The sequence below is a fragment of the Mustelus asterias genome, chromosome 17 (genome assembly GCF_964213995.1).
Source record: "Mustelus asterias chromosome 17, sMusAst1.hap1.1, whole genome shotgun sequence".
Taxonomy (NCBI): Eukaryota; Metazoa; Chordata; class Chondrichthyes; order Carcharhiniformes; family Triakidae; genus Mustelus; species Mustelus asterias.
The window spans coordinates 7,403,172-7,421,106 of record NC_135817.1 but is presented as its reverse complement, the minus strand read 5'-3'; the positions used below and the strand labels follow the sequence as shown (position 1 = coordinate 7,421,106).

Here is a 17,935-nt window from a genome sequence, read left to right as displayed (position 1 = left end):
CTACTTTATGTCCTTGCCACTCTCAGTCCAAGCCAACTGTGCTCCTTCGGACTCCCCTCCTCCCTCCTTCAGGGAGTTGACACAGGCACATGTAGAGGAACTCAACACCGTCACTACCCCAAAGGAAGAAGACAGAAGTTATGGTATGTGTGTTAGTGGTCAATGCCTAAGTTTATGTATTGGTGCACTTAATGAATTAACTCCCTTTTCATATATTTGATCACATTTGAGCACAAACATAATCTTAGACAATTTGAGAATAGTTCCAAAGTAGTTCAGACTTATATTCACTCCTAATTATTGGAGTTTATGTATAAGGAGTGTTGCTGCAACTTATGATTTTAAATAACGTGATCTGTCCTTTGACGATTGAAAGAGGAAAAGTAAAGCTATTAACCCACCTTCACTTCAAAATTCATCCAACACTTTAACCTCATCAGTGTTTGAAGGAAACTGTCTAAAATAGTTTTTTAGGCTCACAAAATATTTACAGATTGGGGATTAATTGGAACATGTGTTAGAGGATTGGTGTCAAACTCTTCCTAATACTGGTTGAGTGCCAGGTAATTTTAACTTTCTGACCATATGAGACAACATTTTATTTGACTGTTCTACCAGAGAAAAGTATGGGCATACATTGGGATAGGATTATTATTGAGTGGGGTGGGGCAGGGTGGGGTGGCAGGCAAGGTGGGGGGGGGGTCTGTCATTCTAATTCAGAGAAGCTTTTAGTCTTCTTGATCATGGAACATAGAAAAACTTGCAATAGAATGTCTTTAGGGCATCTAGGAATGTTGGATAGACATTTCCTTTGGAACAGTAAGTAGTCTCAAAACACCAGGTTAAAGTCCAACAGGTTTATTTGGTAGCACGAGCTTTCGGAGCGCTGCCCCTTCATCAGGTGAAAGCTCATGCTACCAAATAAATCTGTTGGACTTTAACCTGGTGTTGTGAGACTACTTACTGTGCTTACCCCAGTCCAACGCTGGCAACTCCACATCATGGTTTCCTTTGGAAAAGCAAGATATTGCAGAAGATGGAAATCTGAAATAAAAGCACTCAGTCGGTCACACAGCATCAAGGGAGAGAGAAACAGAATTCTTAATGTTTCAGGTTAGGATGACCTTTCACTAGAACTGGGAAACATTAGGTTTTAAGCAAGTGAAAGAACACATTGTTGTTACATTTCTAACTTTTCCCAGAGGTAATCGACCTGAAATGTTAACTGTGGTCCTCTTGCTGCCTCACTCTTCCAACATATTTCGTTTTATTTTCCTTTACTCCTAGTACATGTCTTAATATATTGCGGAAGAGATTTTGGCTTGCCTTTTTTTATGGGATAGGAATGTAAATTAAAAGCTTGTCTGTTTCTGAAGTTTATGAATGTATTTGGAACTCAGCCAGTTGTTCCTTTCCGCTGTGATCCACGGCATGAATACATAATGTTCCACTGACCTTTCCTTGTACTCTGTGTTTCCATTAGTTGGCTGACGTGACTCGAAAATGATCACCAGTATGTCAAAAAGTAATGGATAACATTTATACATAGAAGATGTGAGATTTGTGTGTGTGATAAAGGCCTTTGTGCAGTGAATAATGTGATAGCAAAAGTTTTGTTGTTCTATTCATCTTTAAAAGGAAGCGCAGATTAATACTTGAAGCATAGGAGGTTATAGGGAGAGAACAGGCCAGTGAGATTAGTTTAGGAATTTTATAGCACGTCATTCTGAATGGCTCACCCCAGCTCCTATGGTTCAATGCTTAGCTGCTCCTATCTAGCTTCACATGAAGCAGGCCCATGTTTGGTGAAGTGCTGGTTCTCATTTCATGGCATTCACTGTCAGGTGCACTGTCCAGAAACGAAGTGCGGGAAATTAGGGGAAAAAATTACAAATAAAATCATTTGTTGTTTCAAAAAAAAATGGAAATGGAGTGCGAAGCTGTTGAGTAGTTTGGGATGCGGCAGTGGAATTCATCCTTTACACTCTGTCACTAGTTCTGCTTTCTCTCTGGCCAATTATCTGCCACCACCTTCCTTCCAGCTAGAAAATGGAAGACATTTTGTTTTCTTTAGCTCTGGATGGAGTTTCTCCTCCTGGATTTCTGTTGATCTGTCCTGCCAGTTAGTACCCTTGTGTTGCTAATATTCCTGTCTTTTTCCCCCCTCAGTTTGTCGAGGATTTAAAAGTTGAATTCACCACAGCCGTTGGACAGTTTTAGCTGTACAACATGAATCAGAGCACACTTTCACTCTTCATTATGGATCTTTGCCCTTTCACTAAGCTCTCAGCATTACCCAGCCAATCTCTAGTCAATAGATATTATCTGTCCACTTTGTGATTTCAAATCTTGGCTCATCTTCTGTTACCTTGAGTGTTTAGTAAGATGGTGTGATCGACGGCTATTAAAGGCAGGTTTTGATACCTAAGGCTTATAAGATTTCAGAATTGCCAAGAGTGATCTTCACTTCAAATTCTGATACCTGTTTCTTCATTGATTTGCCCACCCTAAGCTTTATGTTTGCATATCTTTAACTGACTATGGAAGTTAGAATTTCAACACATTGCGTCATCTTGACTAGCCTTTATAGTTTTACTGGGTATATAAGCAACTTTTTAAAAAAACTAGTTGTTCTCTTTGTTCGTCCACTCTAGTTCATCATGATTAATACTAACTTTGTTGTTTCCATTTTCTTCTGCAGCCTCCTCTCTGCAATGGAGTAGGCCAGAGACAGAAAGCAGTAGGGATTTTATACATGGAGATGGCAAGATATACTTCTGGTCTTGGAATTTTCCTGTCAGTTGTATTTCTTGCTATGACTTGGTTATCCTATTTTAAATATATGTGGATAAAAAACATGTGAAATTGACAGCTAAGAAAAGACCAGCTGCTCTATCAAACATGCCTCACACTATGATGGCCAAAATATCATGACTAAACATTTCTTCCTCTCTGACCCACCTCACACCCACGCAATGTTCTGTGCGAGAAAAAAAACGGGTAAAAATGTGCTCTGGAAAATTTCTCCCTGACAGTGATGGTCCTTCATTGGTGCTAGCTCTTTTTCTCTCTCAAACTCTTTCAGTATTGAACCCTGGAAATGCTGTGTATCCTGCATTGAGCCTACAAACAGGCCTGATGCTATACTTAATAATTAAACGTCATTAGTAATTGTTTGAACCACTCCTCTAGTGCACATCAATCTTTTTTGTCGTTATTGCACTTCTCTACTGCTTTAAACTTTGCAAAGATTTTAGAATCATCTTCAACCTAACTTGCTACACTTCCAACTCCAGGCCATTAATTAAGACGGCAAAGAGTAGCAGACCTAGGTTTGATCCCTAGGGGACCATCTCAAGTGACGTTTTCCACTAACTACAACTTTCTGGTTCTGGAATTGGAGCCAGTTTCAAATCCATTTTATCCAATTCCTGCTGATACCACCAGATGCCACCTTGTGAAGTAACCGAGTGTGAGGTTCATTCAGAAAGGTCAGGTGGATAATGTCGACTGGATTTCCATCATCTCACCAACTTAGTGACTTCCTTAAAGAACTTTATCAAATTTGTAGCGTGTTTATTTTTCTTTAAATTTATTTTTTTCTATTTTTTTAAACATCATGTTAAGTAAAGAAAGGTGTAAAAAAACTTCTTCACGGTAGACCTTTTTGAACCAGCGTTTAGATAGATTGTAGCATTGGGAATATTTTCCTTTGGTGCCCATTTTAAATATATATCATTTGTATAGACTTATCTTTCCTTTCCCTTCCACTTGACTCAGTTGTTCTATGTCTCAACCTTCCTGATTTCCAGATTGTCAGAAGACCCTCCTTGAGGTCCCACGAGAGAGGTGCATCTAAGATGCAGGATATCCTATTAGCCCAGTCTGATCTCTTTGAAGGGCACAGTGTTTTGTTTTTGCGCTGGGAGATGGGTGTGATGGCCCCGCCTTGTGTCTTACTCCTTTGTACAAATTTGCATTCTGGTATATCAAGATCCATTACAGTAATTCCTCTAGTTTGAAATGGTTATAAGCTTTAAACAGAGAAGCACAATTGGGGAGAGTGACTAATCGGGAGCAGATGCTGAGATGTTTGATCAAAATGCGCAGCGTCAAGAACTGGGAAGGAGAGTGTGAACTGGGCCAAAGATAGACATGCAACCAAGGAATGTGCCAATGGCGTCCTCAAGGATGCTAATAGCTCTATATTTATACCTCTTCCTGGTCATCACTTAAAGGATAAGTGGATGAATATTTGAAAAACAAAAATTTAACAGTAGAGGTAATGAGAATAAATGGAGTGCTCCCTCAAAGCTGGTACACAATAGTCTGAATAGCCTGCTTTGCTATCTGATTCTGTGATTTATTGGAGTCCAGCTGCTGCTGTTCTATTGGAACAACGCATGGGCAGATGTTAATTCACAGGTCACTCATTTGTTATGCTTCCTTACTGTTAAAATCAAATGTGCGGCTCAAAGAGGAAAAATTATATCATTTACCTTATCTTGTTGCAAAAACCAGTCACGGCCTTTCGTTTGGAGCTTCTCCTTTGTCCATCTCCACATTGAGCCATGACTGACCCCACATGACCTGCAACACGCGACTATGTTCAAAGCTGAGCTATGCAATGTTCCATAGGATGCAGGGAGTTATTAGTTTGACGAGACTGCAGAGATCTGGCTCCCCACTCGATTTGAAATGAAGGACGTTGGGTCCAAGTGTTAACCATGCAAAATGTGGAACAGTCGATGTATAGAAATAACATGGTTGCTTCAACTGAGGAATAAAAGAGTGAGAAGAGAGTTCTGTTACATCTGAAGTGACCTTGGGGCTTCCCAGAAAAAGTACGCTTAAAGTGCAGTCACAGTTATAAAGTAGGCAATGCAGCCAATTTGCGCTCAACGCAGTCCCACAAACAGGAGTGTGACAGCAACCAGAGGATTTGTTTTAATGGTGTTGATTGAGGAATAAACCCCACCCCTACCCCCAGCTTTCTAATAGTGCAGTGGGATCTTTAACACCCAGCTGAGAGAGCAGACAGGGCCTTTAGTTTGACATCTCTTCTGGAACACAGCATTCCCTCAGTCCTGCACTGGAGTGACAGCCTGGGTGTCTTCTCGAGTTTCTGAAGGGGGTCTTAAACCCAAAATCTTTTTTTCAAACACAGACTGCTCCCACCGAGTCACGGTTTCCTTCCATCTCTTGATTGATCAGACAAATATATTCAGTTTTTTAACGTAGATAGGGTCTAATTAAAAAAGCTCGTGTGCTGGCTGTCCTACTGTACAGGATGAGTCTGCTCAGTAAATAAGAAGCTCACTTTGGTGGGATGCTTGATGGTAAATTGTACTTGACTGAGAGCACCCAAAGTAGAGAAATATTAGGAAAAGAAGATTATGGTGTTTCTTTTATAGCCTGTAAAGTTTTACCTCTGTTTTCAACAGTTTTCTTTCGGTCAGTGCGGCATTTTGAGTCTATGGATCCTCAATTTACAATCCGGAGAAAAATGGAACAAATGAGAGAGGAGAAAGAACATATAGAACAACTCCGGGAGGTGAGGTGTTTGGTTCAAGACATGCAGTTTACATAGATACTGATATCTTAATCTCGATTTATTTTCATATCTATGTTGGGTGCCAGCCTTGTAAAAATGGCTTTGTAGACTATTTTCATTTGAAAATGTTTAAAACCTTTCTACATAAACTTACTAGTCACTTTATTTGCATTAGATGATACATCCTTGGCATCACTTTGATGGGAAATAAGTCATTAATATATTATGTGCCAAAATGTCTAGTTAGAGGACCTGCAATTATAGTTTGGGTCAAATCTGATAAATTCCCATGGATGTATTAAGCTTAACCAACTAAAAATATGAGTTAAGTATCTATTAATCTTATCCTAGGCATTTTTCCTCTGATTTTCTTCCCAACTGCCTAAACTCAGAACGCTCAAGAGCGTGTTGTCAGTTAGTTGATAGTGGGGGCATTGTGGTTAATCCAGATCCCATTGCTCACCTGTGAACAGACAACAGGAATCACTGGACAGCATTCAGGAAAATGCATCCAGTCAGGCTGAGACTGTTTATAGCTGCCTTTACTTGGGATTTAACCCCAAGCAGGTAGTAGTTGGGCCTTCTAGTTACTATAGCCCAGCTCACTGATCCATGAGGCAGCTGCCAGTAATATAATTCATTTTGGGTAAAATGCTATTCAGTCATGGTGGAGTGCAAAGTGTGGTATCTTCAGAATGTTTTTTTTGGATTTTGGAGTAGAAAGCTATGGGATGCACATCTATACTTGCATTAAATTAAAGCCAGGGGTTATCCACGGATCTAACGAGATGTTGTTCAACAGAATATTGAAACAAGACTGAAGGTTACTTTGCCAGAAGAAATTGGAGCAGCTTTGATGGATGGAGTGGTTCTGTGTCATTTAGTCAATCACATCCGTCCACGATCAGTACTCAGTATACACGTACCCTCACCGGCAGTGGTAAGTCTTTCACTTTGAGACAGGAACAGCCACCTGTTTCTGGATTGAAGTCTTTTTTGCAAAATGAGAATCATGTTTTAGTAAAATGGACCTTTTGACACTTTACTAAAACATCGCTCTCATCTTGTATGTATAAATGGTCCCAGGCCCTATTCTTCTGAAGTGATGAGTGTATTAAGCAATCTGAGTAAAAATGTGTATTTTAAAAAGATTGTACACTTGTCTTGCAGCCTAAACTGAGCATGGCAAAATGCAGGAGAAACGTGGAAAACTTTCTCGAGGCCTGCAGGAAAATGGGAGTCGCTGAGGTAATTTCAGGAATTATTTTCAATTCAAAATCTTTCCTTGGATTTAGGGTTGGAATGAAAGCAGGCAAGTATTGAATAGTTTTGGAAACTAAACTTGAACATGCAAATTAACAAAAAGCAATGGAAGCACTCTGGGACTCTTCACATCGTCACCAAGTCAAATGGGAAAATTAACGTTGCAATAATTTGTATTGTTAAATCGAAAACTCTTGAATCAATCAGAACAAATGCCCTCTTGTTTCATTCCAACCCAAGCTGCCTTATTCTCGCGCATACTCTGAAGAAAGAGCCGTAATTCTTCAGTGGTTTCATTTCACAAGTCATGACATTGCTGTCTCTGGCACGTTAACTGCTAATCTGTGAGACTTGGAGCTCACAGATTTGTTAAAGAAAAGCGCTGTGCAAACATGTTCCACTATGCAAACAGTATTGGATTAAACTGTTAAAATGTTGAGCTACAATATAGGATTTGCGATCGTGCCTTCTCTAAATTTACATTTTGTTCTTTTTTTGTGAAGAGGATCAGGGAGTGGATTTGCCAGGGTTAAGGTAGATGATGAGTATTGGTCTTATTGAATAGCCGAGCGGGCTTGAGAGGCCGCAAGTCGTCCTCCTCTCAACTGGAAATGAATAAGATCAAGCTGAATGTGGTGTTGCCAGGAGGAGTTGTTTTCCTGAGCCTAGTTGTCATATTAACTATTTCCTGTATTTGTTACGCTTGTTGTTTGAGACCTTCAGATAAAGATTTATTCATTTAAAACAGGTAGTTACGGCTGAGGTGGTCTTCACAGCTGAGAAACCATCAGGTTGGACCTCAGAACCCGAGCAAGGAAACTATGGGCCACCTTTAAGAGGTTTAGCCACTGTTTTATTAGCAGAGAAATGGATCCTGGGTATTGTGGAAACCATTCATTAGTTTCAAATGATCAAAGTAAGTCATAAGCGTTTGGAGCAGTGTAGTCCATTCGGCCCCTCACCCCTGCTTCACCATTCAATAAGATCGTGATTGATCTGATTGTGGCCTTAGCTCCATTTTCCTGCCCAACTCTTGACTACTGTTAAACTACGTCAAATCAAGATGGGAGTATTGGGTCACACCACAAAATTTTGAAAAATAACTCCTTGCTTCTTTACCTTCCTTACCAGTTTTCTCCTCTGCTCTCCTTTCCTAAACGCCCTGTGAGTGTTGGCCACTGTTTCTCCTTTTGTCTAAATGATTATTATTCGGATGTGAGCCTTCACAGCAGATGTCAGCAACTTACTTCGCAACAGAGCTGAGCTCCGTTTTGTCCCCTTTTGGGTCCACAAGCACTTCCAACAGGAATTTCTGGATAATGGACGAAAATTGTAACTTCACCTCCTGATATGTCTCCTCTAGTATTAATTTTTAAAAGATTCTTGGGATGCAAGTGTTTTTGGCCAGGCCAACATTTATTGCCCATCCTGAGCAGCCATTGAGAAGATAGTGGTGAGCTGCCTCTTTGAACCACTGGTAAAGATGTTTCCATAATGCTATTAGGCAATGATTGTGTTTTAATGATAAGAAGGAACAGTGATAGATGTCCAAGTATACTTGAAGGAAAGCTTGAATGTGATAATGTTCCTATGCATCAGGTCCTTCTACTTGAAGCGGCTGTGAGCTTGGAAATTAATGTCAAAGAAACTAAATATACCCAGCAGTCACGGTGCGCCTTGCAATCCTGGTGGAACATTTGATGGCATGTGATAGTTTGTCATTGATATTGTTTCACAAGGAGAGTTTGAACACCCAAAAGTAAATATCCAGTGGGCTTTGTCTTGATCTTGTCATTGGGGAGCCAAGGAACTGTTTCCTGTTCACTTAGATGATAGAAATAATTAATATTGGATTCCTGTGTTACAGACAGGAGGAGGTTTAATTTAAGCACCCTGATTTCTCCCATTACCACCCATCCATAAGCAGAAAGGTATTTTGATTTTGATCTCTCCCCTTTGTACTCCATAGTGTATTTCCCAACCCCTCCGTTTTGGTGTGATCCAATTTTTATTAATAACTCCACAGTAAATGAGAGAGAGAGGGTAAACTCAAAGGGTTAGTTCATTCGTGCACATTCAGGAGGGGTGGGTTTCTACGTACATCCAGTTACATTCATACAATAAAAGAGGGATGGGGAAAGATATACAGAGCAAAGACCACAGAGCAAAAAATTATTGTTTCATGTAAGTCCAGAATTCAGAATCAAAGATTCAATGGTGTATTCCTCCACATAGGTTGGCAGGCTGAAGGGATGCTGAAAATTTCACTTTTCCAGTGGAGTTGACTTCCATGCTGAGAGGCATGCGGAGATTAGTTAGTCTTGAAGGCGATGGTATGGAAGTTCAAAAGTTCAAGTAGAAACAGCTTATTTGGCAGCCAAGCATTCAAGCCTGTCCCTTTTCTGAGCTGCTTCTTGCTAGGTGGAAGATGGCTGACTGCCTTCTAGTTCAGCAAGACAGTATAACTGGGTCTCCTACTAGCAGGGTGGGGTCATGTCACATGACTCCCACTTTAGGTTTGATAAAGGGTGTATATTTCTTTGCCTGGGCTCCTGAGGTTGTTAATGTTCCAACCATTAGGAATTTCAAAGGAGGTTGCAGGGTCCTTTGCCCTAGCAGACTGATAGACTCCAGTGGCCAGGTCTGGCTTCTTAATTGTAGATGGCCTTCATATAATTCCCATTGAATGAGGTCTCTAGCAGCCCAAAGGGGGGGTTAGCGTCTCTTCAGAGATAATGAGCTGTCGACTTCTTTGATTCTGTCAAAAAGTTCATTTTGTTCACGGTTACAGCCAGATATTGCCTCAGTCATTTTTAAAAGGTCACTATCCAGTTTTAAAATTTTAAAAAGTAGCCACGATGATGTATATAATTATATATATATTTCATACAAATATAATCTGAGATCTTTGCTCTGTTGCACTTCCCTTTTGAGAGGGTGCTTGGTGTATCTTCAAATAAACGTGCTTAATGAGGAAAGGGTGCATTTGATCTGAAATGTGAGAAACTGTCTCAAACTATTTTCTTCAGTCATGTTCCCAGTCTATTTAGTTAAAGAAACGATGGAAGGGAAATCCATCTTATAGATTTATAAGAAAGTAAGACTTTTGAGAGAATTTGCTATTTTTGTCTTTGAAAATGGTTTGAACTATCAAGCCAAGTTAAATGCCGCATTGCAATTTTAATGCTGATTTATTTGGCTTTTTGTGTAATTTTATGTCTTACAATGAGACAAATTTGCAGTTTAGCCAGAAATACATGGTCTGTTAGCTGGCATTCCTGCCTTCTAGCAAGGTCAAAAATATACACTAGACAAACCTGCTGTTTGTGGTATAATTCATGAATGAAAGGGTAGATTGTAAACCATGAGGTTGACTTGGCATTTACTACATATGTAAGGTTAAGATTTAAGGAGCATTTGTAAACCTAGACATGTTATAGAAAGTTGCATAAGATTTTGTGGGGGGTGGTGTTGGGGTGGTGGTCACAAGCAAGAGGAGCTAATCTTAAAATTGGAGCTCGGCCATTTAGGAGGGAAATCAAGAAATTTATTTTCACACAGGTTGGGGAAATCTCGAATTCTATGCCCCAGAAGAGGTGGATGCTCATTTAATTTGAGCATACAAGGCAAAGTTTGATACTTTTTTGTTACGTAAGGGTATGCTAAAGGATTAAACTGTTGCAGATAGATGGATTTGAAGTACAAATTAGGCCTGAGTTAACTGAACAGTTGAACAGGCTTGAGAGCGGATTGGCCCTATTTCGAATGTTCCTTAATGTGTTGCAGATTTAATGTAGTTGGTCAATGTAGAAACGGTATTAATTAGTCAGTCCAAAATATGTTGAACATCTTGTCCCTTGCAAGAACTTCCTGTTGGGCTCTTCTATTTATAGCTTTCTTTGTGTTATTTAACAGCAACTGTTGAACTGTGTAAACTGTCATACTACAGTTGCCTGTGGGACATTGCAGCCACGTGGTATGACAGGTTTATATAGGCAATTTCCATTACTAATGTGAGCATTGAAATTTATATTGGAAATATAAAAATAAAGAAAAGATACAGGACTTTAAAATGGCGACTGAATTCTGGATTCAGTTCTGTGCCAATAATCCCCACCTGACACCCCTCCCCCAGGAGAGTACCGGCATCCTCGGATTTACAACACTATTGGTTCCTGAAAGCCACGTCGTAAGTCAGAACCGGTTTTCTTATAGTAACAATAGTGTAAATGGGGGATTGGCTCCTGAGCCAAGGCACGATGCCCTATTTTCACTAAATAGTGAAAAGTTTGAAAGATCCTGCTTCATTATAATTGCCTTCCACTCGTATATTAGCCATGCTACACTTTCAAAGACACTTCTGTTCTGTATCTGAGAAGCAATTTGCCCTTCCTGAGGCTGTGAAAAACAGAACATAAAGGAAAATAACAGTTGGTAAAGATTCATTATTCACTGGAAGGGCAGTGTAAAGTCAAAACAGGGTATCTATTTATAAATAGATTTCCTCCGGGTGCTCCGGTTTCCTCCCACAGTCCGAAGATGTGCGTGTTAGGTTGATTGGCCAGGTTTAAAAAATTGCCCCTTAGAGTCCTGGGATGCGTAGGTTAGAGGGATTAGTGGGTAAAATATGTGGGGGTAGGGCCTGGTGGGATTGTGGTCGGTGCAGACTCGATGGGCCGAATGGCCTCCTTCTGCACTGTAGGGTTTCTATGATTTCTATGATAAGCATGTTTGTTGTAACTTGAATGTCGTGAAGTCGAGGACTGTCTGTACACTTGATCATAGCTTCTTGTGTGCCAACACCATTGGAGATTGACAAATATATTTAATTACTCAAAAGTTTTACTTCAAATTTAAGATCAATAACTTGTAGATATCTCAGACTTTTTTTGTTTTCCCAGATGGATCCTGTGTCTATTAAAGGATCCATTTCTCTCGCTATATCTGAATGAGTGGAGGGAGGCTTCTGGCTCTGCAGTGTGCCAAGTGTATCACTGGATACGTTTCATTGGGCAGCATGTCAGCTTTCTTTCTTAGTGCTTATCAAAACTCTGTTTGTGTAATACTCTACACACAAAGTAAATACTCGAGACACAGGACCATACATTTAAACTTACAAGATTTACTTTTTGAAGATTCAGACCAAAGCTAATTCTAGCCCTGTAACATCCTCAGCTCATTTCAGGTTTTGAGTTCACATAAAGCTTTTGATCTCCAACTGTTTGTTGAAAGGAACTGTACCATTTCATTTTAAAGAAATCTGCTTTCAACCAGTGAGACAGTTACTGATTCAGGTTTTTGTGGTCTTGCCTATTACAGGAACCAAATGTGAATGAGTTAACATCTCCGTTATTTGAGCTAATAGTTAAGTTTATAATGTCTTAGGTTACATGGCTGCTCTGTAACTCTCTTTAAGCCGTGTTTTATTGTATTTTAACACACAAACTGAATTGGTTGTGATTATAGACCATGTTTTGAGGGGATCTCAAATAGAATTTTAAGTCTTTTTATTTTCACTACCAAAACAAAAATTGAAGTAATTAATGGCCATTCTCTGCTCCATATTTTATGATGTCTGATAATAAAATGAAATGGCGAGGAATCAGATTGTTCCTGAATCTATCAGCAGTCTCAGCTCTGGGCAGTGTGCAGCTCCGATACCCTTACAGCAGACCTCTCCATGTAGATCCAGTGTGTCCAACAGTTACTTCAGTGGGATTGTGGTCGGTGCAGACTCGATGGGCCGAATGGCCTCCTTCTGCACTGTAGGGTTTCTATGATTTCTGTGATTTCAGCCCTAGCTGATTTGAAAATGTGACTACAAAAGGCAATTTAAGCACTGTTTATCCCAACAAATAGTTCTAATTTTCCATAAGTTTAGTTCATTGGGAAATTTAACTGACTGATTGTTCAATTCATCCATAGACCCAAGCAGTAGCAGCAGAGATCAAAAGCCAATGTGGAAATTTATGATGTGGAGATGCTGGCGTTGGACTGGGGTAGGCACAGTGAGAAGCCTCACAACACCAGGTTTCAGACCAACAGGTTTGGACTTTAACCTGGTGTCCTGAGACTTCGTACTGGGAATTTCTAGTCATTGGAAGGGCTGGAGGATACAAGGATTAAGATGCATCGGGCAAATATGAAGGGAAAGGAAATTCCGAGCAAGTGCAGGTCTGCAAGTGAAGGACGGAGCAGCCCCGGGACCTAGGTCCCTGTTTGATTGTTGCTGAATTGGAGCTGATGTAGATGTGACAGTGTTTGCCAGTCTGCATGTGATCACCATTATCAGGTCAGGAAGGGGTTGGAGAAACCCAGCATTGAGGCGGAATGGTTCTGCCATTGGCTTTGCCTCTTAGCAGTAGGTTTACACAGATTCCTATTTTGGGGTAGATGGAAGTGTGGAATTCGAAACACAAGCAGATCAACCATGATTGTATTGAATGATGAAGCAGGCTTGAGAGGCTGAATGGCTATCTTCCCTGAATAAGCACGTGAATCATAGAAACCCTATAGTGCAGAAAAAGGCCATTTGGCCCATCGAATCTGCACCGACAACAATCCTACCCAGGCCCTATCCCTGAAACCCCACATATTTACCATGATAATCCCTCTAACACACACATTCTGGGACACTAAGGGGCAATTTAGCATGGCCAATCAACTTAACCTGCACATTTTGGGACTGCTCAGCAATAACCTGCCCAGTGATGCCCAGTTTGGGTTTCGCCAGGGTCACTCAGCTCCTGACCTTATTACAGCCTTGGTTCAAACATGGATGAAAGATCTGAATTCCAGGGGTGAGGTGAGAGTGACAACCTGTGACATCAAGGAGCCCTAGCCAAACTGGAATCAATGGGTATGAGGGGGCAAACTGTGTGCTGGCTGGAGGCATACTTGGTACATAGGAAGATGGTTGTGGAGAGTCAGTCATCTCAGCTCCACGATATCTCTGCAGGAATCCCTCAGGGTAGTGTCCTAGGCCCAACCATCTTCAGCTGCTTCATTAATGACCTTCCCTCCGTCATAAGGTCAGAAGTGGGGATGTTCGCCGATGATTGCACCATGTTCAGCACCATTCACGACTCCTCAGACACTGAAGCAGTCCATGTTCAAATGCAACACGATCTGGACAATATCTAGGCTTGGGCTGACAAGTGGCAAGGAACATTCGCGCCACACAAATGCCAGGCAATGACCATCACCAATAAGAAATACTCTAACCACTGTCCCCTGACATGCAATGGTGTAACCATCACTGAATCCCCCACTGTCAACATCCTTGGGGTTACCATCGACCAGAAATTCAACCACATGAACACAATGGCTACAAGAGCAGGTCAGAGGCTAGGAATACTGCGGCGAGTAATTCATCTCCTGACTCTCCAAAGCCTATCCACCATCCACAAGGCACAAGTCAGGAGTGTGATGGCATGCCCCTCACTTGCCTGGATGGGTGCAGCTCCAACAGTACTCAAGAAGCTTGACACCATCTAGCACAAAACAGCCCGCTTGATTGGCACCACATCTACAAACATCCACTCCCTCCACCACCGACGCTCAGTAGCAGCAGTGGTGTACTATCTACAAGATGCACTGCAACAATTCACCAAAGATCCTAGACAGCACCTTCCAAACCCAAGACCACTTCCATCTAGAAGGACAAGGGCAGCAGATACATGGGAACAACACCACCTGCAAGTTCCCCTCCAAACCGCTCTCTGTCCTGATATGGAAATATATCAGTAAGAAGTCTCACAACACCAGGTTAAAATCCAACAGGTTTATTTGAGCACGACCTTTCGGCGCGCTGCTCCTTCAGGTGAGTGTAGAGTTGGGTTCACAAACAGGGCATATATCAACACAGACTCAATTACAAGATAATGGTTGGAATGCGAGTCTTAACAGGTAATCAAGTCTTTACAGGTACAGACAGTGCGAGTGGAGAGAGGGTTAAACACAGGTTAAAGAGGTGTGGATTGTCTCAAGCCAGGACAGTTAGTGAGATTTTGCAAACCCAGGTCAAATGGTTACAGGTAGTGTGATATGAACCCAAGATCCCGGTTGAGGCCGTCCTCGTGTGCGGAATTTGACTATCAGTTTCTGCTTGGCGATTCTGCGTTGTTTGTCTTGAAGGCCGCCTTGGAGAACTCTTATCTGAAGATCAGAGGCTGAATGCCCTCAACTCTGAAGTGTTCCTCGACAGGAAGAGAACATTCCTGCCTGGTGATTGTTGAGCGGTGTCCATTCATCCGTTGTTGTAGCATCTGCATGGTCTCACCAATGTATCACGCCTCAGGACATCCTTTCCTGCAGTGTATCAGATAGACAACGTTGACCGAGTCGCAAGAGTAGGTACCGTGTACCTGGTGGATGGTGTTCTCACATGAGATGATGGCATCTGTGTTGATGATCCGGTACATCTTACAGAGGTTGCTGTGGCAGGGTCGTGGTCGCTGTTCTCCTGAAGGCTGGGTAGTTTGCTGTGAACAATGGTCTGTTTGAGGTTGTGCGGTTGTTTGAAGGCAAGTAGTGGGGGTGTGGGGATGGCCTTGGCGAGATGTTCATCTTCATCGATTACATGTTGAAGGCTCCGAAGAAGATGTCGTAGCTTCTCCGCTACAGGGAAGTACTGGACGACAAAGGGTAATCTGTCGGTTGTTCCGTGTTTGTCTTCTGAGGAGGTCGGTGCGGTTTTGCGCTGTGGTGCATCAGAACTGTCGATCGATGAGTCGAGCGCCATATCCTGTTCTTTCAGTGTCTGTAGGTGTCTGTTGCATTCCTCCTCAGCTGAGCAGATACGGAGGGCTTGTCCGTAGGGGATGGCTTCTTTAACGTGTTTAGGTTGGAAGCTGGCTTGAGACCATTCACACCTCTTTAACCTGTGCTTAACACTCTCTCCACTTGCATTGCTGTACCTGTAAAGACTTGATTACCTGTTACGACTCGCATTCCAACCATTATCTTATAATTGAGTCTGTGTCTATATCTGATGAAGGAGCAACGCTACCAAATAAACCTGTTGGATTTTAACCTGGTGTTGTGAGACTTCTTACTGTGCTTACCCCAGTCCAATGCCGGCATCTCTACATCATGGAAATATATCACTGTTCCTTTGCAGTCGCTGGGTCAAAACCCTGGAATTCCCTCCCTGATGGCATTGTGAGTCAACCCACAGCACATGGACTGCAGCGATTCAAGAAGGCAGCTCACCACCACCTTCTCAACGGCAACTAGTAAATGCTGGCCACTCAGAGAAGCCCATGTGCCACGAATGAATAAAAAAAATTGAGGTATTTAAAATTGTTAAAGGGATTCAGTTGGGTAGATACAGACAAACCACCTTCTCTACTGTGGCACAATGGAAAATAATCTGAAAACTAGAGCTAAGCTTTTTATGAATGAAAGCACCTTTTCACACACAGCGCAGTGGGAAATTGGATGTTGAGTGAATTGAAATTTTCTGGCTCGAGAGCTAAAGATCTTGTTTAGTAGAGAAATCAAACACGCAGTTTATTAAGGTGAGTAAGTGGAGTTCAGGCACTGGCTAGTCAGGATTTCGCTGAATAGTTTAGCAGACTCGGAAATGAACAGCCGACTCTTATAAAGCTGTTGCTGATTCCAGGCAGTATTTTCTGGAGTCCACATGAAACCTGGCCGAATGGTTTTCATTTCATGTAAAGCAGCTTAGATCAAGAAAGAAAAATTGACTCCATTAGACAATCTTTTGATGTTAAATGGGAGCACATTATCACTCCCATTGTTGTCTTGTCCATAGTATCAACAGTTCAGTGTCAACATACATAAGATTAGGGCAGTCAATACTTTATATCCCACGACTGAGTACATTGTAGTCTTAAAATTCACTGCCAAACATCCATAAGCCTATGAATGTCAATTTAAAACATAAAGTTTCAGTTTGGTCCATGTTTGCACAGCCGACAAGTTGAATGAAACTTCATATGCATGAAATAAGGAGCGTCTCAAAATAGTCTTTGGCTGAGACTCCATTAGATGAGTAGTTTTCTACATTAATCACTTTCATCCATAGTTGCTTCTACTGGGGCACCTACAACAATATAACTTGGACGTGCCTTTTAGCATCATAAGGCTGAGCCAGTGGATGATATAAGATGTTGGCAGCCAGATGTACTATAAATATCTCATTGTCTCTGGCTTCACATCTTTCTAAGAACTATGCAGCAGCTTCATGTCTAATTGGAACAAAAGCTTTTTTTCCCCTACAGACCTCTTGGTTTTCCTTCTATGGGCCATGTTCATTGTCCACTTTTCAATTCCAGTTTTTGTGCAGAATCTTTGGATTACTCCACAGATCGAATAAACCAGGATTCTGCGGTTTCAGTATCTGTGCTGTGTTGTCTGTGGACTGGGACACATTGACCAAACAGAATCCTAAGTTAGATCAGGCGTTACTTGCTGCAAAATGTAATGGTTTTTTTACTTGGTTATTTTATTCTAGACCTCAGCTAGTGCCACTCTGTCTGCTAGTTGATGGACAAGAACTGCCTGGAACGATTCTGTGAGGTGGCACCTGATGTCTACTCATTGTTGTCCCAACCCCCACTGCTTCGCCCACAGATGCAGTGGTGATTGGGATTTGAGAACTTGGGGAGCTGCAGGCCTGAACACATTGCCTATGTCTCCATGGTGTTGCTATGGGTACAGCTGCTAAGCAATCCAGACCTGCTAATGGTTCCATCTCATGGATAGTCCGATAGTAATTGACTGAATAGCAATTTGAACTAACTCTACTTTCTGTTTAAAATCTAAACAATACACCCATCCAAGAAAGTCAGAGAATGTGGATGTTTTAATCTCTAAATCAATTCTAAACCATGTTCATTCTTTATTTGTGAACAAAATTTTCCTTGCCATTTTCTAGCTTCAGGTTGTTAAACCAAATCTTATTTTAGGATGGTGGGTGAGGGTGTGGCAACTACTTTTCTTTGCACCGTTTCTGTGAGAATCAAGAGGTTTGACTGATCAGCGCCAAGGCTGGCATAATTCTGCGGTTTCAGTTCTTTGAGTGGCTGCAATCCTGTAGTAAGTAGGTAGATGAGTTTGTGGATGATTGCTTCTTCCCTGCTTTCTCTCTCT

At 41.5% G+C, this 17,935-nt stretch overlaps 1 protein-coding gene across 7 annotated transcripts in view; it reads left to right on the top strand.

Moving 5' to 3' along the window:
• The window catches only part of lrch1 (leucine-rich repeats and calponin homology (CH) domain containing 1), a 209,014-nt gene that overhangs the window by 184,414 nt on the left and 6,665 nt on the right, over window positions 1–17,935 (top strand). For 4 of the 7 annotated variants that reach the window (XR_013499882.1, XR_013499881.1, XM_078232221.1 and 1 more), the window contains exons 18-21: window positions 27–143; window positions 5,445–5,554; window positions 6,357–6,494; window positions 6,725–6,802. Coding sequence is in view for 3 of the 7 variants with exons in the window: in XM_078232221.1 (XP_078088347.1) it covers window positions 27–143; window positions 5,445–5,554; window positions 6,357–6,494; window positions 6,725–6,802 (443 nt within the window). In the remaining 4 variants the exon portion in view is untranslated. The remainder of the gene's footprint in view (window positions 1–26; window positions 144–5,444; window positions 5,555–6,356; window positions 6,495–6,724; window positions 6,803–17,935) is intronic. The other 3 variants (XR_013499884.1, XR_013499883.1, XM_078232222.1) reach the window with 1 other exon arrangement.